Below are 20,706 nucleotides of genomic sequence, written 5' to 3' on the forward strand. Positions count from 1 at the left end.
ATTAAACACATGCAGGAGCACGAAGTCGACCAGGTGGATTCATTTGCACCTATTTCTGTGTCGGTGCAAATGACAAAGATCACAAAAAACAATCCAGATGTGATTTAGAAACAAGACAGAAGAAAGAGATCTCCTGGTCCTGACCTGTTAACAGATTCCTCATCTTTATGAGCAGCAGCAAAAAAAACTACACCCCCCACCAAACTGTCGTTCCCCGCTGCAGTTGCTGCACTGAAGCGCCTGATGGGAAGTTCCACTCATTCATAAAGTTTGTTTTTACCAAAGCATCTGCTTTTAATGCATTTTACACAAAGTACATAAATTCACAAACTATTGGCATAAAATATGTAGCAGACATCACTACAAAACATGTGAGATTTGTGACATTTCTGACCACAACAAAACAACATTAAATGTACTGGTAATATTGTTTGGATATATTTTTCTTGACACTCCTTAGTCAAGAAAATATATCCAAGTTAAAAGATATCCAACCCCTATATTAAAAAGTGTTTTTGTCTTTATTGAAAAGATGTACAAATAAAATGGCTATATTTTAAAATGACAACAAATATTCTGTTGTAAATATTTAGCAAAATGATAAATTGTCTTTTTTCAAAAGGTCATGTAACTTTTCTTTTTAGATGGACTTCAACAAAAACGTCTTAAATGCATGAACAGTGTTCCATTTAATGTGGACAAACTGTTTCACACTAAGCATCAGAAATACACAAAAGAGCCAATCTTCCCAGTGGAGTTAATCTAGAAAATATAGGATACATAAGTAAGCATAAAAATAGAATGTATTCGTATTATTGAGAATTTGCAGATCAGTTTCTGATCTGTTTTAAATCCTGGAATTTAGGATTAACTTTTATACATATTTGTTTGGATTTAATTACTTGAAAAGAGTATCCACATAAAAGTTTCTTTTATTCTAACTAAAAACAACTTTCTGCAAACTAAGTTTAAGTTTGTTTTTTTATAGCTGTACTCTATATTCCATGTGTTTCAATGGTGTATGAACTGAAAATATGGGGCTCTGAGGCATTACCTTTTAATGCATCTGATACAGTAGACATGGCATGTGGATTGTTTCAGCGTATCAAAACGCTTTGTAGCAAATGCAAACTATGCATGAGTGCTGTATAAATTTTATTGCTTTGACCTAGTAATGACATTACTGAATCTATGGTGTGCAGATACTTTGTGTAGCCTGGTAAAGATTCACTCACCTCAACATGTCAAATGCTTGGAGAGGCTGACATGGCAGTAGCCAGTGTTATTTGACCATCAATGTGCTCTCACAGCTCTTCAGACTTAGATGGTTTGGGGATTACAAAGTATTGAAAAAAAGATATATATGGCACCATGCCATAATCTAATTCACTTTGTTCTTATGAAATAGAACAGTACATATTACTCTTTTTCTCCCAGTACACACAGATTATACAAAATATGGGTTCTTAATAAACAAAACCCATATTTCATAAGGAAGACTTGATGTTTTACAAAATAGATTTGTAAATCTATTTATCTCAAGATAATTTTGTTATCTTGAGATTTTTGTCAAACGTCTTTTTAGATAAAACTGTATTCCTGACAAGGTAGGAGTGGTCTGACAGAAACTTTTTAAAACAAACTCAAAAAGTAAACAAAATCTCTTATGAGCTAAATCCAGCAAAAACACTAGTGTGGTCCCGATTTTAAATTCTCAGGTAGGATGTTTAATTTTCCCTTTTAAATGCAATAGAGTCGCTATGTTTGACTTCGTTAACTGAGTGAAGTAACTCTGGTAATCCTCCTTTGTAAATGCTTAAATATTTACTCCTTTCTTTCATCTTGTTTATGATGTATAAAGCTGCATGATGACTGTCTTTGTTAAACATCTACATTGCTTTTTGCAGATACTTGGTTACTTTGACTATGCTTTCACCGCTATCTTTACTGTTGAGATCGTGTTGAAGGTAAATGCCCTGTGTCCCCTGTCTGTGCTGTCACTAACCTCATTCCAATAACACTCCAAACATCTCGTTGCCTTCCAGGTCCTAGGCTATGCAGATTATGTCTTCACTAGTATGTTTACATTTGAGATCGTATTGAAGGTAACCCCATAGAGTGACAACGAGAGCCTTGCTGCATTCTCTCCTTGTGTGTCACCTGCCACTCAGTGCAACCTAGCTTGTTTGTTTCCTTTCTCTTATTTGCTTTTATTCTTCATGGCACCTCTTTTAAAAAGCAACAAATTACTATTTTGGACTTTTTGGTTGCACACACTAACATTAACACGAGATTTGTTAACTTATCCTAATCAAAGAGCTTCTCATGGGGGAAGGAAACATCACATGAACATGACATTATTCTCACTTGGGTGTCACATCATTGGGGCAGTCATCGCTGAAATGATTTTTGGTGGAAATGTGGAAAACAAGATGCAACCTCTGTTTGCCTTGCAACAAAATTTTATGGGGTGTTCTGACATTTTCAAAGGCATTGGCTGAAGTTGAGGTTAGGGTTTGTGTTGTAGCAGCATAAAGCCAGCTCCAGTCAAAGCTACGAAGCTCCATGCTTATCATACTGACTGCTCTTCAGAATTACCATAAAAGAGGGGGCACAACCAACCATGTTCCTGCCGAGCATGGTTCAGTCTGCTTTCCCTGACTGGCTGCATATCAATGTAAAGTCGCTTCTGCAGCTGTTCAGGCAAAAATAATAAACAATTGATAACTTTACTGCTTTTGGCCTTTATATTCTCAAGCGCTCTTAGTTAGCAGTCTTGTGTCTTGGCCTCTCTGCAGGACTTCACATTTATATGTGCTTGGAAAACAAGCATTTTACTTTCATTATTTGAAGAAGAGTTATTTTGGCTGTTTTTTCTTCTCTGCCTGCTGAACTGCAAAGTTTCAACTGGGAGCTGCCTCCAGTTTAATCTGAGCATTTAAAGAACATATCAGAATGTGCTTTAAGAGGACGGCCAACATGAATGTGACAGTAAGGCCATTCCTAGTTTCCAATCCCTATAAATAGAGCTGTTACAGGTTTGACTTCATGGCAACAAAATGCATGTTTGATTGCCTCATTCCATAGTGGATTGCGAAATAAATGACTTACTACTACATTCATGTTTTTAAGGGTCGTGGGGGTGGCGATAGTAGAGTTAGCCTTCCTGCTTCACAGCTGTGAGCTCGCCACCCCAAATCAGAGTGATCTAAAAGAGTGTGGAGGCGTGTGTGTGTGTGTGTTTGACTGCAGGATTCTGAGTGCTGAGAATATTCCTGTTTAAGCTGTTTATATCGGCTGTGTTTGAGTCCTCTGCAGTATGAAATGTAGCACTGTTTGTGTATAAAAAGCTGTAATTTTTTTGCGCCTCTAATACCATCTGTCCTCTCCTCAGATGACAACATATGGAGCTTTTCTCCATAAGGGAGCATTCTGCAGGAATTACTTTAACCTCCTGGATCTCTTGGTGGTCGGGGTTTCTCTTGTCTCTTTCGGCATTCAGTGAGTAAAAAAGAAAATTTGATCTGCAAGCAGTCATGATAGGATCTAAGCCTCTTTTGCAGGTCTGTTCCTGCACGCATCTCTCCTGACGTACTTCTTCTGCATTCTCTCAGATCTCTGGAATCAGATTTTCAGAATTCCCCACTGGGAATATTAGAGCTTACCCAACATTCCCAACCACACAGAATATAGTGAACTTTTCCAGTATTAGCCATTTATTAGCACTTTGGATGGTTTTCATCTCAATACACCACTGACAAATATTGTGCTATGAAATATCTGTTTGTGAATATGTGCCTTTTATTGTTTGAATCTACAAAATAGAGAGGAGTATATTTGTTTGTTCTGTAATCTGATAATAGTTTCCACTAAACAAAGAACAAATCTGTTTTTATTTATAGCTCAAACGTTCTCAACTCTGATATCAAAGCCTTTCTAACTCCAATTTCTGTGACAAATTGAATGCAGCATCCGACTTGTGCAAGCCTTTACCAGTAAATGTTGTCTCTCCTCCCAGTTGACTGATAGTCGTTGCCCAAAACCCATTCCAGCAACTCAGATGGTATAAATTTTGTTGTCAAAATCTCACAACAAAATGTGTTGAGCAAAGGGAAGATAAAAATAAAATACTTTAAGAAGTGTTTTCTGTGTTTAGATATTTCTCATTTCCAAACACAAAAATCTCTGAATTGATTTAACAACCAATTAACAAGTTTATATTATTAGTGCCCTCTTTTGTTCAGCCTAAATGGACCATTGTCAATTATGCATTTGATTTAGCTGAGAAATAGATACATTTTCAAATGGTACATAAAAGCAACTTCAGTTCTTAATAAAAAAAATAACCCTTCAAAAAGTGTTTTAAAGTTTCCTCATCAGTCATATATTGAAGTCACAACTGAGTTTAAGATGCAGGTGTTATCTTAAATCAAGAACGTCATTAAAACTAGAGTAACTGCCACATTCTTTTGCCTATTGGGGCTTGGATCCCTAATTCGTCACATTTGTTTCAGGTTTTAAATTAAAATAAGATATCACAGTCTTTTCGTTTGGTGTCACTGAGGAATGGTTATTTATTTGGTTTTCTCAGGTCTTCGGCCATCTCTGTGGTGAAGATTCTCCGAGTTCTTCGAGTGCTTCGACCCCTGAGGGCCATTAATAGAGCCAAGGGCCTTAAAGTAGGAACTGAAAACATATTTCTACACTAAAACTACAACAACGTTTGGTTCAGGTTGATAATATTTTGGTCTCTTTTTTCCACAGCATGTTGTTCAGTGTGTCTTTGTGGCAATCAGAACTATTGGCAACATCATGATTGTTACCACTCTACTTCAGTTTATGTTCGCTTGTATAGGTGTCCAGCTATTTAAGGTGAGCACAACTCATTTATAAAGGTAAAGGTAATTTTATTTATATAGCACATTTTCAGCAACAAGGCAATACAAAGTGCCTTGGTGGCACGTTGACTAAGACATTATGAAGACAGATCATTTTGAAATTAATAGTAATTAGTATAAGCATAACAATTATTTTTTTGCTTTATAGGGAAAATTTTACCGCTGCACAGATGAGGCCAAGTCCAGTCCAGTAGAATGCAAGTAAGTTTCAAATTTCTTGTTTCTTGACCTTCATTTATCACTAAATATTGATTTTCACCCTCCACATAATTGTTCATTTTCTTCTAGAGGCACATACATCCTGTATAAGGATGGAGATGTTAACCAGCCGACGATCCACAGGCGGGTGTGGCACAACAGCGACTTCAACTTTGACAATGTCCTTATGGCCATGATGGCCCTCTTTACTGTTTCCACGTTTGAAGGCTGGCCGGCGTAAGACTCAAACATTTTACTCTCAAAGTGTCGAGAGTCCAGAGTTTTTATTAAAGCGATTGACATACATGTGTCTGCTTAGGTTGCTGTACAAAGCCATCGACTCCAACAGGGAGAATCTGGGACCCATTTACAACTACCGTGTGGAAATTTCCATCTTCTTCATCATCTACATCATTATCATTGCTTTCTTTATGATGAACATCTTTGTGGGTTTTGTCATCGTCACATTTCAAGAACAAGGAGAGAAGGAGTATAAAAACTGTGAACTTGACAAGAACCAGGTAAAAATCTCTACAACTTCAGTTTATCAGTACACTCTGGCTCTGACTCACCAGCTCTGTCTTTTGCCAATGTGAGCTGGATCTCAGAGTCTCTCACACAAGATACATAGCACTAACTAAATGACCATCAAGTTATATAAACAATTTATTTCCATTTTTTCATCTGGTTTCAGTTTTCTTGTTTCACAATCTAAATGTAACTTGTATCATTAAAGCAGAAAAATGACAAAAACCACTAGAGAAATGCTTTCTGCTGTACATACATCATCTATGTCTCTTTATCTATTAAAATCCTAGCTAACTGTTCACTAATATCGATAAACCTTTCACTAATATCGATCCCAAAGGTTTTAATCAAGGAGGCAGAGATTGTTTGAAAATTCACCTTTCATGTCTTTATGTCTGTGCAGCGTCAGTGTGTGGAGTATGCTCTGAAGGCCCGTCCCCTGAGGAGATATATTCCCAAGAACCCATACCAGTACAAGTTTTGGTATGTGGTGAACTCCACTGGCTTTGAGTACATCATGTTTGTGCTCATCATGCTCAACACGCTCTGCTTGGCTGTCCAGGTAAGAAATCAAGAAAACGTTTACTTCAAACCAATTTTGAGTGCAGTACACATGATTTCTTTGTTTGCCTCAATTGCATTTGTTAGGTTTACAAATGATGATTTCATATTTTAAAATAACTTTATTTTTGCTTTACCCTTCCTATTTATTTTCTTTTTCAGCACTATGGCCAATCAGCACTTTTTAATTATGTAATGGACATTCTCAATATGGTTTTCACTGCTGTTTTCACTGTGGAAATGGTTCTCAAGCTCATCGCATTCAAACCAAGGGTGAGTACTATATACAAAATAAACAGAAACATCATTAATTAATAAAAGTAAGATTCTGACTATTTATGCAATTAATTAAGCTGTCATTTTGAGAAATATATTATCTTTTAACACAAATAAAGGCTACTGTATAATTAGAGATGGAAAAAGTAGAAACTTTATTTATTTTGCTGATAAATTGAGGTTGTGCAACCGCAATGTTTATCTGAAAATGAGAAATTGAAAATAAAAGGATCGCTGCTTCAGAAAAGAAATAAATAAGAAAATAAGACTTTATCAAACTTCTGATGAAATTTAAACCCAATCCACTACGCTAATGGAGGTCCAGCTTCTTTGTCCAGATTTATGTGAAATAATCTTTCTCTTTGGAACATTTTTTTATATTTCCACTGGTACTTTCATAACTTTTCTTTGGTGACAAGAAAACGTGCCTGTTTAGTTCCCTCAACTGTTACTTTGGCTGGGTTAATTCAATATATTAATATTGCTCCCAGTCAGAAAAAAGTTGGTAAAATAAAAATGTAATTTAGAGCTACAATCTACTAAGGATATGACTAATATGTTGTGTTTACCCAAAATTATGGAAGTACCTAGGTTTGGAGCAAGCAATCCTTTATCCTGAGCCAGTACACACCTCTTTGCTTCTGCTCTGCTCAGTCAGCAGGAGATAAAAGAAGCAGCAATGCGCTTACTGCAGCACTTTTTACGGAGATTATCTCCCATGCTGAAAATTATGCACTTTTGTTGCACCTCAGTGTTGGAGACCTGCATTTCTACTGAGAAATTGAGTTCTGGGTCATCGCTGATCTACAGCAGATGCGCCTCTGAATTGGCAGACATGTGTAAAGTCGGTGCCAATGAGTGCAACACGCCACTTTAACCAACACAGCTGCTGTCCAGCCTGGTTAGCGTCATTGAGTCATTTGGCCTTTGAATTATGAAAGGGTAACAGCAGAGGGCACATAAGGACTTTTAATCATCAATAAAAAATCCCATTAATTTATGCTAAAATTTGACTTTGAATACTGTATAATGAACCTGAATGATAGTGAGATGTTCAATGTTTTTTTTATCTGTTTTCATTGCTTGATTCACAGCTCTGTGTTCCAAAGAAAGACAGGATGCTAGTAAGAAAAAATGTGTTTTGCAGTGCTCAGATCTTTTTTCTTTAATCGCTGACTTTGCAGCAGTTTTGCTTGTAATTTTATTGTTAGCATGACTTTCGGTGTGGATTTTGTTCCCTTCAGCTTAACAACACCCTGTAAATCAATGCGGTGTAATTATGGGCCCTTCAGCTGAGGATGTCAGCAGGGGGCTCCCTGTGTGTTTTAAATTAGAAGTATTAGTAGATTTAAATTTCTGTGTAAGAGTTAAAACGTTTTTTGTTTATTTTTGCTGACTTTACACTTGACCCACACATCATTCAGGGATATTTTGGGGACGCCTGGAACGTGTTTGATGCCCTGGTAGTCATTGGCAGCATAGTAGACATTGTTCTGAGTGAAATCGATGTAAGTAAAGTCAGCTACCGTTTGCCTCGCCGCTTTTTCGTCCTCTTCCTCCTCTGGTTCAGCAATGCTTCTGGCAGGTTTCTGCAGCAGAGCTACCACTTTTTGTTTTCAGTCTGATCCTTCCTAATGCTTTATTTCTGTTTCTCTTTCTCCTCTCCTGATCCTGCCATTTCAACTTTTTTTAATTTCATTTTTATTTCAAATTCCTCTCTGATTTCATCCGTCTGACTGCTTCCATATTCCCCTGTTCACTGTCTTTCATTGCCCTTTTTACCCTTAAATGTTGCCTCCAACAGCACTATTTTGCTGATGCTTGGAACACTTTTGATGCCTTAATTGTTGTTGGTAGCGTCGTCGATATTGCTATCACTGAAGTGAACGTAAGTACTACTTTTCTCTGACTCTAAAGTTAAACTGAACCCTTACAGAAAGCCAGATAGTCAATTTAAATGTGTTTAAGTTAAATAAATAGTTGTAATAGCCTTCTCATGTAGGCATTTACATATAAATGCCATTGACTTTGTGTAAATGATTAAAAGGTGCACCACTGTTAGATTATCATAAAGCGCCATTGGCTGTTTTGTAAGCTTCAGTTTGACTTTCAAGTAAACTTTTACAATGCCTTGCAAAAGTATTAGTGCCCCTTGAATTTTGTCAGATGTTGTTACATTACAGCCACATACCTTACTGTATTTTGTTTTAATTTTGTGTATTTGACCAAAATGAAGTAGTGAAAATTTGTAAAGTGAAAGAAAAACGATATATGGTTATCTGTTTTTTTGTTTGTTTGTTTGTTTACAGATAAATGTTTTCAAAAATGTACCATGCATTTGCATTCAGACCTCTTTACCCTAAAAGCCCTAAATAAAATTTCACTACAACCATTTACTTTCAGAAGTCATCCAAATAGTAAAAAAAGCAACGTGAAGAACAAGTTTGTAGTTTTCCACAAGCAAACATGAGGAAGATGGTGCTTTGGTCAGATGAACTTGAATAAATTTGAACTTTCTGATTTGCATAACAAATGCGTGGTATGCTGGAAAATTGACACTAGGCATCATCTTGAACACACCATTTCCACAGAGAAACATGGTGGTGACAGAATCATGGTATGGTAACAGAGACAGGGAAGCTGGTTAAAGTTAATGTGAAGATGAATTGAGCTGAATGCATGACAGTAATGGAAGAAAAGCAGCTAAAGAGGGAAAGATTTTTTTTATCTTCCAGCAGGGCAGCAACACTAAACATACAACCTTCAATAAGTTTAGAAGAATGCAAATTTATTTTCAAGAAAGTTTCAATTTCACTTCACTTTTACTCAGTTTTGTTTTGGCCTATCACATAGTGTCTCTCTAAAATGCATTGAAATATGTGATTGTAGCATAATAAATAGTAAAAACAAGTTTAAGTGGTAGGAACACTTATGCAAGACAGTGTATTTATTGTGTGTGGTATTTACATAGAATTTATTAACCTTAATAGACTGTGGTTTTCTCTACATGTTTTATTGTGACTTCGGCTACGTATCATGACTGCATATATTATGTACATAATTGTTTACCTTGGAGTGTCACAGGAACTATTCACATTTTTCTGTGATCTCAGGTCTGTGTTCGGTTCAGAATCAGATCCGTTTCTGATGTGGTAATCTAATTCTTGTTTTTATTCACTTTTTTCCCCCCATAGAAACTTGTAGAGGCAAGTATGGAAATAAAAAAATGTTGCTTGTGTGTAGCTGGTTGTTGATGACAACTTTATCTTTTGATCCCCTTTGCAGTTGGCTTAAAATTAAAATACTGACAGGATGAAAGAAAGATGGTTAGGGTTTTCTTAAGAGCACAAAAAATATTTTACTTACCTTTAAAATTTATATTAAGAGCATAAATGACTTTTGGAACAAAAAAAATATTTTTCTTTCTGCAAAGACTAAATGTAAGGTGTTTGGGATTTCAGCTTAAGGCACTTGAAACTCAAGCTGTTCCTTGCAATACTTTAAGACATACTTTTAGTGAAATATGTATGATTTTGAAAGCTATAAGATGTAGCTCATCATAAACAGCTAAGATTTTTTGAGTCAGGTTATGTGGAGTGGTTATGAGCAGTCTTTATCTTACCTGCAGTACACACAGCAGTATGAATTGTCCAATATTGGAGAAACTGGGATTATTTTTTATTTGCTGTAAAAAGCAGAACAACTGCCTGCTGGAGTGGGGCCGGTGCCCAACATCTCTAAACTCAAAAACTAGCTAATTATAATTTTGTTCTGTTGTTTTTGCAGTCTGTACACATGTAAAAATGTGTTGGAGTGTTAAGATAACAAACGCTTCTTCAAATATGACAATGTAGCAAACATAATTTAATTTTCTAGTAAATCAGTTTTTTGGACATGCAAAAAAAATAATACACATTATGATCCTCTCAGCCTAGGAGGCTAAATCATTTATGTAACCCTACTATTAAGTTAATGCAAAAACTATTCAGATATTCTATGACTCAGCAAAAACATTACTTAATCTTATTTTATGGCGTACAGAAGCTCTGTCTACACTAATAAAAAACACTCACAATAAAATAGTGAATGCTTGAACTGGCAACAACTTATGCTGTTTTTATTAATTCAGCTAAAATAATACTTGATGGGACTCCTATATACTTTCTTCCCCTAATGGTTTTACAATCACCTTGGATTTCCACACTTTAAACCCGCAAAATAAATATTTGGGATTGCCAGGATATAGACATGAGAAGATAAGAAACAGCATCTTCAAGTTCCCTGATTAAAAAGCACATTAGGCACAACAGTGGAGACTTTCTGACTGAGAAAAAAGTAAGGCAGTATTAAAGCTATTCAAATACATTCACTTAAAGGGAAGTCATTTTGTGGTGTTACGTAAATCTTTTAGGTAAAGATAAGAACTTATCTTTACCTAATAAAATCCATGAAACAACTGCAGGTAAGATGCCGACTGCCAATAAATACTACACAAAACCTGACCAATTTAGCAGTCCCTCCCAAATAATCACTTTCAGACTTCAATGACTTTAACCCTCTTCTTCCCTTCCCGAGTGCTCTCATGTCTGAGCTGCAGTGCTGTTTTTCTGGAGTAACAATCAGTGTTTTTGAGTGTTGCATGACTGTGTTAATGAACACTAACTTTGCTTAAAAGAACAAATCATTGTGAGTTTTCAGGTTCTCTGTGTTATGCATGTGTGTTTAACATGTGTTCAGTGTTTAATCCAGCTGTGAGTGTGTGTAGGATTGAGGTTGTTGTGAATTTCACAAGGGCGTTCATGTTTCAAACACCTTTCATGACATTTATTTCTGTGTAACCTGCACGCCTGTCTTTAACTGAATGTTTCATTTAATCGTAGCAGCTGATGTGTTGTGTGTTTGCCTTGTACATCGCCCATATTTTCAGCTTTTTTCCAGGCATGAGTTAAACAGCTTTTTAAAATTCTGGCCTGAACTCACTAATTGCATGTTGGTGGGTCAGACAGTCATCTCATAACTACCATCCTTTCCACATCTGCCTCTCACAGATGACAGTCGGCCACACAGTCCCTACCCTTCCGGTCAGTGTTTTCCATAGAGCCTTGTGAAGTTTGTGCTTTTTGTTGGTTTGTTTGTTTGCTTGCTGTCCCCATTACTTTTTTTTCTCCAGACAGAATGGCCCTGGAGATAAAACTAAGAAATTCTGCACAACATTAAGGATAACATAAACAAAATGATTATTTTTTTTAAACTGAAGCTGGGATTTTCTTCAAAGCATTAATAATGTTCTTACCTTAAAGTTGTGTGAGAAACTGTGGCTTTGCTTACAGCTGATATTTTTGGGAATGGATCAAGTCATGTAGTGACCTGGAAGTAATTCAATTTCAACCGAATAGACAAATCAAATCAAATGAAGGTTCTTAGCATATGTTGCTATAAAAATGCACAATTAGAGGATTGGCTAATTAGAAGCATCTTTTTTAGCATTTTCCTATTGAATATGAACGACACCAGCTGAGTCTGAGGTTCTTTGATGATCTTGTGTTTGTGTCTCTTTGAGTGACTGTTTCTGTGTTTTGTTCTGTCTCTCTGTAGTGAGCTCTTAAAGCTCTGAATGGAGCACATGTGTAGCGCAGGTGTGTAAACTCCAGTCAGGTGCATGAACTCTGCCACAGTAACTGTCTCCTTTTTTTCCTCTTTTCTCCCTTTTCACTTTCCTGCTTCATTATTTGAAGGTGCATTTTAATAAATTAGAAAATCATCAAAATGACCATTTATTTCAGTAATTTAGTTCAAAATGAGAAACTCCTTTGTTAGATAGATTCATTTGTCCAATATATCACATGTGGGCAACAAAGTAAAATATTTTTTTAATGTGTGAAAATGTTATGTGATGGCAAACACATTCCTGACAGATGGTTAGCAGACAGACATTGATCCCCTTCATAAAGAGGGTGAACCAAAAAGGTAATTCCTAGGCAACCTAGTTGTTTACAGGGTACTGTATTCAATCATAATAATGGAAAGTTGAGTGAAAGGAAAATGTTTGGGTGTAGAAAAAGGTCCACAAACAGCAGGGGTAACTGAGGCATTAAGAGGATCTTAAAGCAAAGCCCATTCAAGGAGCAGATTTTGGATCAATTTAGAACTGAGCCATCACAGATACTCAAATCCTGGACATGATGCTGGTACATCCTTTGTGTTAGAGCACTTCTGACCAGAGTTAACAGTATTTAACGTGGGACAATGATACTTTTTTATAGAAATCAAGGTTCCAGAGGGTGGAGGAAAAGTGAAGAGGCACAGGATCCATTTTGCTTTATCTTCAAAGTGACGTTTCCACAAGCAGAGATGTTTAAAACCACAGAGAAGCTGTTGAGGATGCAATGTCATCAAGATCAGAAATACCAAAACAAGTAAATCAGAAAAGCTAAATGCTGCCTTTAGAGGAACCTATGATTCCTGGAAGCATGGATGTATTTTGGCAGATACTTTTGCAAATCATAATACTTAAATTTCTGAGAAACTAAATTTTGTTAGCTGTCCATCATAATCACCAAAACTAACGCAAGTGAAGTGATGACATGTATCCCTCCCAATCTTTCTTATATCCAAGTTTCACTTCTTCAATGGGTTTAATTAATTTTTATTTACTGAGAGGCACCTGTATCTTGCTTTATCTTCTGTCCCAGCATTTTTCTCAGTTGCTGGCCTCTACCTCTTCCTCTCTTGTTTTCTCTCTTCCCTTTGTGTCGCTCACCCGTATCTCTCTGCACCGGACTGTGAGAGCGCCCTGCTGTGGCTCTTTCATTTCAGGGCACTACTGGTATGCATGGTTTGCTGCTTTGCTCTGAGGTCACCACTGGCTCTAAATCATTTGAATGTTTTGCGTGTGCAGTGCTACCCCAGCGATGTGGTGACGCAGAACGCATGCTCCATTAACGCTGTGGCCAGGATTACCTAAAGAACCTCCTCGAGCTAATTCTGAGTTGCTTTTATTTTTAGTTAAATCATCTCCGTTTATTTCTGCAACTCATGCTGACGGTTTGTTATGCTGAGGAATTGGAATGACGCCACATCTGTCTGGAGTTTTTTTTTTGTTTGTTTTGTTTTCAGTGCTGAGCATTCTAAAAAAAAATCACCTTTTCAGTATTTAATAAAGCTTTCTTCAGTTTTAAAACATCGTTCAGTCCATCCACACCACTTGATTAATCAGTGTTGTCTTGAACCTTGACCCTTTACAAATGCTTGCTCATGAATCAAAAAGTGTGTGAATGGGTGCAAAACTGTGTGAAAAATATTGAATTTTGTTGTGTAAAAGGATATGCAGTGCTGTGCAGATATCTTGAATAATTTAAGATTTTGCTGCCAAAATGCCAAATTTCTGGGTGTCTTTTTATACATCCTTGATTGATTATTCTACAGGCTCGCAGAAGGTCTATCAGGGTTTTATTTTTAAATCCTTCTTAGCCCAGAACTTGACTATTTTCAGGGATTTTTTCAGCCAATAAATTATTCCACCATAATACAATTTAAACTTTAACCCAAGTTACTGAGTCAAAGTAATCTATTTCATAATTTAATTTCAGACTCATTTTTGTGAAAGTACAGCTAATGTGAGAAGATTGTTAGTATAAAGTGTTAAAAGCTCACAGTAAATGAGCAGTAGTCTGTAGTTTAAAAATCTGTTTCCTTCACTCCTGATTAAAGGAGATAAAGATTGTTTCCAGACTTTGAGTCTCAAACCATAAGTCTGGAAAGTTTGGTTTTGTGACTCAAGTTGGAGTCTGAAACTCAAGACTTCATCTTTTAGGGACAATAACAACAACTACAACTTCCAAGGATGTGCATCATTAGGATATTTCAAAGTGTTAATGTCACACAATTCCTCTAGTTTCAGAATGCAATTGGTGAGATCCTCACATGTTTGGGAACCAAGTCTGTCTTTTTGAAATACATTAACAATAACATTGTTACCTTTGCGAAGAGTAGATGTGGCTTTGCATAAGCTGTAGAGTGAAGCTGCTTTGAAAGAATAATTGATTGTAGCATTTTTGCAGAGAAGTTTTTATTTTTGTCATACTCTAGTCCACATTGCTCATTCTGTGCCGTCATTAATGAAAAATGAAAAAAAGTAGCAAGAGTCTAAAGAAAAACTGAAATACTTTCTTAAAGCCCAGGGAACCATTTCAAAATATTCCAAGAAAATCTAACCTTTGAATAATATTTACTTTGAAACTATCCGGAGTGTGTTACATAGTTATAGATTTAACATGTTAATTTAGTTACCAAACAGACTTGCACATGTTCAGCTGTTTAATTTGTGCCTGCATTAATGAACTATGCTCATATTTCATGGTTTTTGTGTCCAGGAAGATAATTTTTCTGAAGTCCATTTGTCAGAATTTAAAACCAACAGGGGTTTATAATGAAAACACACAAGTCCAGGGTGTGTAAGAGCAGCTTTTATCACATCATCATTTCACAACATTTATGTGAGTTAGGACACTTACCATTAACATTGTTAAATCTCACCAAAGACATCTCTCCATGGTATCCATTTAGTCCCATGAGTAGTGACCGCTACACTGGGGGGTTGTGATAAAGTTGTGTGCCAGTCGTACGTGTTAATAAGTCTTTTATTGTTGTTTGTCACTCTGATGTCTAATTGTTAAGTCCTGCATAATGTTAAGCTGACATCTTGTGTTGTGGAGTGTTTAGTATCTCCATTATTTACTGTTAAGATAATGCCTGCCAGTAAATAGAGTTTCCATAGATAAATACTTGTCTGTCTTTGTCCAAGATAATGCAGGAGACATGTTTGTCCTGTCAGATGAGAAGAGTAGTGACTTTGTGCTGTCTCCGTCTTCTAACTGACATTTGCTGGCGTTTTGTGACAATAACTTCACATGTAACATGTTTGACCAAATATATGTGAGACCTGCAGGCTCTGTCTAAGTCATTAATACAGGTCTTTGATTTTAAAGCCAACGGAGACTCCTCAGGTGGATGAGATGGGGGTAAGATGCTTTGCCCCCCATGTCAGGGCCATGCCATGTTTGGATTTGCATTTCTTTTGTTATTCTGTCTTCTCATCCTTTTTCATCGGTTGCTGATTTCAGCTTCATTTATCTTGTCATTTACATCGTCTTTACTATACTTTTCTCGCATCTATTTCCTTAGTTTGTTTACATATATCCTCAGAACATTGGCTTGTTATTATTCCTAAATGTTTGGAGTTATTTGGAAGAAGGGGTGTCACTCAAACGTGACACTTGTCTCTTGTCGAGTGGGAGTGCCTCTTCACGTTTGTACTGTTGACACGGCTTCATGGTCTCTGCCTCCGTTCTGGCGGCGGGTAGCAACCCATGGATGAGCCTCTGGGATCAGGTCACCCAGCTGTGACCTGTGAACCTCCCGGTCGACCCGCTCGGGTTGGTCCCACTGTGACTCCGCATGCAGTGACTCTGGACTGAGGGTGCCATGCTTGAATAGATATGTCCTGTCAAGTATGGCAAGGTTTTTTTCCAGCATGCCTGCCTCCTTGCTTACTCCCCTTTTTAGGTCTGTACAGGAACAGAGAACATGGCCGTGCTTTGAACACAGACCTGCAGAGACATATCGGCTACAGCTGCACTGCATTACAAACCTTATTACAGTTTTAGAAACTGCCTCCCAGGGCTTTGCTCCAATTTCAGTTAATTTCATGTATAAAAGTGCAGTGCTGCTTGGTTAGCCCATATGTAACTGGTTTGAAGGTCTCCGCTCATCCAGCAAAGCACAGTCAGGCACTCTTGACTCAGTCAATGCAGTGCTAATGTCATAATTATTGAAAATACGTTTTAATCTACAGAACACGGAGGACAGTGCTCGCATCTCCATCACTTTCTTTCGCCTGTTTCGAGTTATGCGGTTGGTCAAACTCCTCAGCAGAGGAGAGGGTATCCGCACATTGCTGTGGACTTTCATTAAGTCCTTCCAGGTGAGGTGGTGTTTATATTCAAACAAAATAAAAAAAATAAAAGTTGACATTACTCCTGTTTTACCTAGTCTCTGTTTTTCAGGCTTTGCCATATGTTGCTCTATTGATAGCCATGTTGTTTTTCATCTATGCTGTCATCGGCATGCAGGTTGGTATAGTTGATCTTTCCCTTATTTTGCCTTTGAAAACTGTGTTTAGTTGGTATTTTATGTGACAAACCAACACAAAATAGTGTGTAATTGTGATGTTTCATAAAAAGGATACACTAACTTTAAAAAAATCATACAAAAGAAGCTTGCATTCGTTAAGCGTATCTTGAATGACTACTTTTTAGGATAATATTTTGTTTATATATATATATATAAATCTTTTTTTCTGTATGTCTATCAGCTTTTCACATTTAGAAAGTGAAGTCCATCCCATTCTTTTTAGCAAAATTGTTAAATCATATTGGATGGACATAATTTCAGAGTAAAAGTTTTTAGTTCTTTCCACAAGTTCTCCATTGGATTTAAGTCCAAACTTAAATCCAATTCTAGTGTATAAATGCTTTTGGGTAAACCATTAAATTGTTGCTCTGACTGGGCATTTTCTCATCCTGTTGGAAGGTTAATCTCAACCAAAGCCTCAAATATTTTGCTGCTTTTAACAAGTTTTTTGCAACATTGTCCCATATTGTTGCCCAGGCCATCTGTTAGCTGCTATGTCCTTTCTGAAGAAAATCCATCCATCCATCCATCCATTTTCTTTAAACCCTTGTCCCTCTTGGGATTGGAAGGGGTGGTGGTGTCTATCTCCAGAGAATCGAACCCAGGACCTTCTTGCTGCAAGGCAACAGTGCTGCCTACTGCACCACTGTGCAGCCCTCTGAAGAAAATCATCACAGCAAAATGTTCCCACTGCCAATTCACCATAGAGATTGTGTTCAGGGTGATGTGCAGAGTTAGTTTTGCACCAGATCTAGTGTTTTGATTTTTGTTCAAAGGTTTGAGTCACTGACAGATATTTGATCTGGACTCGACATAAAGGCCAGATTTATGAATAGAATGACAAACATATGTTACCGTTGTCCTCTTGTCTGCATTCACAATAACGTGACAAAATGTGGAAAAGTTTAACAGGGATGAATAATTTTGCAAAACACTGTGACTCAATGTGACAAAGAGTTGGTCTAACTTAATTTCCAATGACATTTCTGTTTTTAGGTTTTTGGAAAGATTGCCATGGTCGATGGAACACAAATTAACAGAAACAACAACTTCCAGACCTTCCCCCAGGCTGTGCTCCTTCTTTTTAGGTGTGTTATCTGCAGCCTATAGAAAAATACCTTTGGTTTTTACACTTTCTGGATGTTTAATATGCATTCGTTTTGTCTTCCTGCTTTCCAGGTGTGCCACAGGTGAGGCATGGCAGGAGATAATGTTGGCCTGTATGCCCGGGAAACTGTGTGACCCAGAGTCTGACTACAACCCCGGGGAGGAGATGACTTGTGGCAGTGGATTTGCAATAATTTATTTCATTACCTTCTACATGCTCTGTGCTTTCTTGGTACATACATCTTCTTTACCGTGTTTAATTTCAGTTAGTTATATTACTCTTTTCTTGACAGCAGGCAACAAGCACAGCAAGTGTTTGTGCTTGTCCTGAACAAGCACAAACACACAGGGGGAATATTTTGTTTTTTCTGCATAAAATAGCAAAGGTTTGCCTTAAAACTTTATTTGCAATGTGTTCACTCTTAAACAAAGCATTTAATGATGCCATAGTGAGCAACTTTCAGTACAAGTTAGTCATGTTTTACATGAATGGCAGCCATTCACAGTTTGGGTGATTTTTTTACAACCGTAAAATATGACAACAATATGTTGTAAAGGTTATGATACACTTTTCAAACTACTTTGTCCAATTCATGCAGATCATCAATTTGTTTGTGGCCGTCATTATGGACAACTTTGACTATTTGACACGTGATTGGTCAATTCTTGGTCCTCACCACCTTGATGAATTTAAGAGGATTTGGTCAGAGTATGATCCTGAGGCAAAGTATGTATATTGTTCCAAATATCAGCTTTCTGTCAAACTTTGGCTCTTTAACTTGTTAAAGTGCTGTTTCTTGTCGTGCAGAGGAAGGATCAAACATCTAGATGTGGTGACTTTGCTTCGTCGTATCCAGCCCCCTCTTGGTTTTGGTAAACTGTGTCCTCACAGAGTAGCATGCAAGGTCTCTTTTTCTCTGTTCCTATTCATTAATGTCACGGAGAAAAAAAAAAAGTTTTTCATGTTAAAAATCTGCATCTGCTTGACTTTTTCAGCGGTTGGTGGCCATGAACATGCCTCTCAACAGTGATGGGACGGTCATGTTTAATGCTACACTGTTTGCCCTGGTGCGCACAGCTCTGAAAATAAAAACTGAAGGTACGAACTTCACATGAATAATTTTATATGACTTTATAGCTATGAAGGGAAAGAAAAAGGATGAAAGGTTTTCAAATATTTTATAAACCCCCTCTGAAAAATATTTGTGGCATTTATTTTATCTTCCATACATTATCATATAGATGTTTGCACATTGCTAGGCACTTTATTGTTCCAATAATTCATCTTGACACAGAGTTTGTTGTCAAGCTGTAATTTTTGGCAGGATTGCTGGTTTCTCAGTATTTTCTGTGATTCAGGTAACCTGGAACAGGCCAATGAAGAGCTGCGGGCCGTCATCAAGAAAATCTGGAAGAGAACTAGCATGAAGCTGCTGGACCAAGTGGTGCCTCCTGCTGGTGGTTAGTGGAACTGACTCTTATTTGTCAATAAACTCGTACTTAATAAACGGCATGTAGACAGGGACACAAACATAAACACAATTTGCAGCCATGCTGTTCACATGTTATTACTAAATGTTCTCATATGAAAGTGTGTTTGATGAAGACAAACCAATTTGTATCTGCTCTGTTCATGTTCTCCTGGTTGTCCTCTCAGCAGTTCGTCTTTTATATGTGTATTTTGTCCACACTCCTTCCTCCTGCCCTGGATGCTGATGGAGACCACTGACTATCTGCTGGGCTTTGGGCTGCATGGCCTTGTAGACCAATGTGCAAATGCATGCTTTCTTTCTCTAACTATTACTCTCTGTCCCCTCTCTCTGTCTCTTGCTCTCTGACTCGCTCCGTTGTCTGAATTTCTTGTCTTTTACTCACCGCTAGAGCTTTTACAGCTTTATTCTCCTCTCACATATCTCTGTATCCAAAAACTCTGTAGCACTTCAGAATATTCTGAAGCAGTTCTGTTTTAGGGTGGTGGCATGGAACTAGTGTTGCCTCTCTGTCCAATCTTTGTCCCCAGCGTGCTTGTTCAAAGTGACTCAGACCCCTGCTTCAGAATGATTCTCACGCTCTCTCACACACACACTTTAGTTCTGTAAAGACATAAAAAAAAAAACAATGCAAGAAAACATCCATGCACAGCTTTCAACGTAGTATGCAACATTAGTACTTTTTAGTATTAGGCATACATCTTGAAAAGAGATCTGTCGACATGTATGATGCTCAAAGTAGATCTGCATGTTTGCATGTGCAAAAGTAGAACATTTATTTGCAGTGGGTTGGAACACCTTGTTGCCTTCTAGTGAAAATAGCATATAGTTTAAACAAATTGGGTAAAAGTATTTATAATAAATGCTGCAGATTTTCCATGATGGAAGATTTAAACCACTTCTATCTTTATAACTTCCTCCAAGGCACTAGCCCCGCTTATTTTATGGTCGTGATTAAGAATTATTCTGACTTTAAGACTCTTGAAAAAATGTTTTTCGTCGAAGGATTTCTTTTAACTCCATTTCTATCAACCTTATGTACCTGAAAAATATTTAGAAATTTAAAAATTGGAGGACAAGAGAAGTTGTTTAAGGTTGTTTGGAACTAATAAGGTTTTACTTAATGATATTCCTAATTTTAAATGTAATAAATTCAAAATAAATTCATAGCATTGTATTTAGTTTTGTAAAAATGTAAACATTTACTAAAATATCTGTAGTCTAGGTAACATTATGACAAAACAGGAAGGTCCTACTGCAATGGTTCATAAACTTGGCTGACCTTAAACGTGCTCTGAGAAAACTTTAGTATCATTTATTAAGAAGTTGACTTGTTATTATTCTAGCTTACACTATGAGGAAGGACAAAGTGTAACCGTTTTTGTTTTACATTTTTGTTGCTTGTAATTACTAAACTAAGATCTAAAAGTAGTTTTAAATTGTAAAAAAGCAACAGA

At 37.0% G+C, this 20,706-nt stretch overlaps 1 protein-coding gene across 15 annotated transcripts in view; it reads left to right on the forward strand.

The window, feature by feature from the left end:
- The window catches only part of cacna1da (calcium channel, voltage-dependent, L type, alpha 1D subunit, a), a 75,291-nt gene that overhangs the window by 39,763 nt on the left and 14,822 nt on the right, over positions 1 to 20,706 (forward strand). For 5 of the 15 annotated variants that reach the window (XM_028002860.1, XM_028002868.1, XM_028002859.1 and 2 more), the window contains 20 exons: positions 1,908 to 1,967; positions 2,046 to 2,105; positions 3,395 to 3,501; positions 4,592 to 4,679; positions 4,765 to 4,872; positions 5,047 to 5,099; positions 5,187 to 5,333; positions 5,416 to 5,617; positions 6,028 to 6,186; positions 6,348 to 6,458; positions 8,266 to 8,349; positions 15,449 to 15,481; positions 16,315 to 16,443; positions 16,526 to 16,591; positions 17,649 to 17,740; positions 17,832 to 17,991; positions 18,359 to 18,486; positions 18,568 to 18,664; positions 18,756 to 18,858; positions 19,119 to 19,220. In XM_028002860.1, the coding sequence (XP_027858661.1) occupies positions 1,908 to 1,967; positions 2,046 to 2,105; positions 3,395 to 3,501; positions 4,592 to 4,679; positions 4,765 to 4,872; positions 5,047 to 5,099; positions 5,187 to 5,333; positions 5,416 to 5,617; positions 6,028 to 6,186; positions 6,348 to 6,458; positions 8,266 to 8,349; positions 15,449 to 15,481; positions 16,315 to 16,443; positions 16,526 to 16,591; positions 17,649 to 17,740; positions 17,832 to 17,991; positions 18,359 to 18,486; positions 18,568 to 18,664; positions 18,756 to 18,858; positions 19,119 to 19,220 (2,089 nt within the window). The remainder of the gene's footprint in view (positions 1 to 1,907; positions 1,968 to 2,045; positions 2,106 to 3,394; positions 3,502 to 4,591; positions 4,680 to 4,764; positions 4,873 to 5,046; positions 5,100 to 5,186; positions 5,334 to 5,415; positions 5,618 to 6,027; positions 6,187 to 6,347; positions 6,459 to 8,265; positions 8,350 to 15,448; positions 15,482 to 16,314; positions 16,444 to 16,525; positions 16,592 to 17,648; positions 17,741 to 17,831; positions 17,992 to 18,358; positions 18,487 to 18,567; positions 18,665 to 18,755; positions 18,859 to 19,118; positions 19,221 to 20,706) is intronic. The other 10 variants (XM_028002864.1, XM_028002872.1, XM_028002863.1 and 7 more) reach the window with 6 other exon arrangements.

This window comes from Xiphophorus couchianus, chromosome 20 (genome assembly GCF_001444195.1).
Source record: "Xiphophorus couchianus chromosome 20, X_couchianus-1.0, whole genome shotgun sequence".
NCBI lineage: Eukaryota > Metazoa > Chordata > Actinopteri > Cyprinodontiformes > Poeciliidae > Xiphophorus > Xiphophorus couchianus.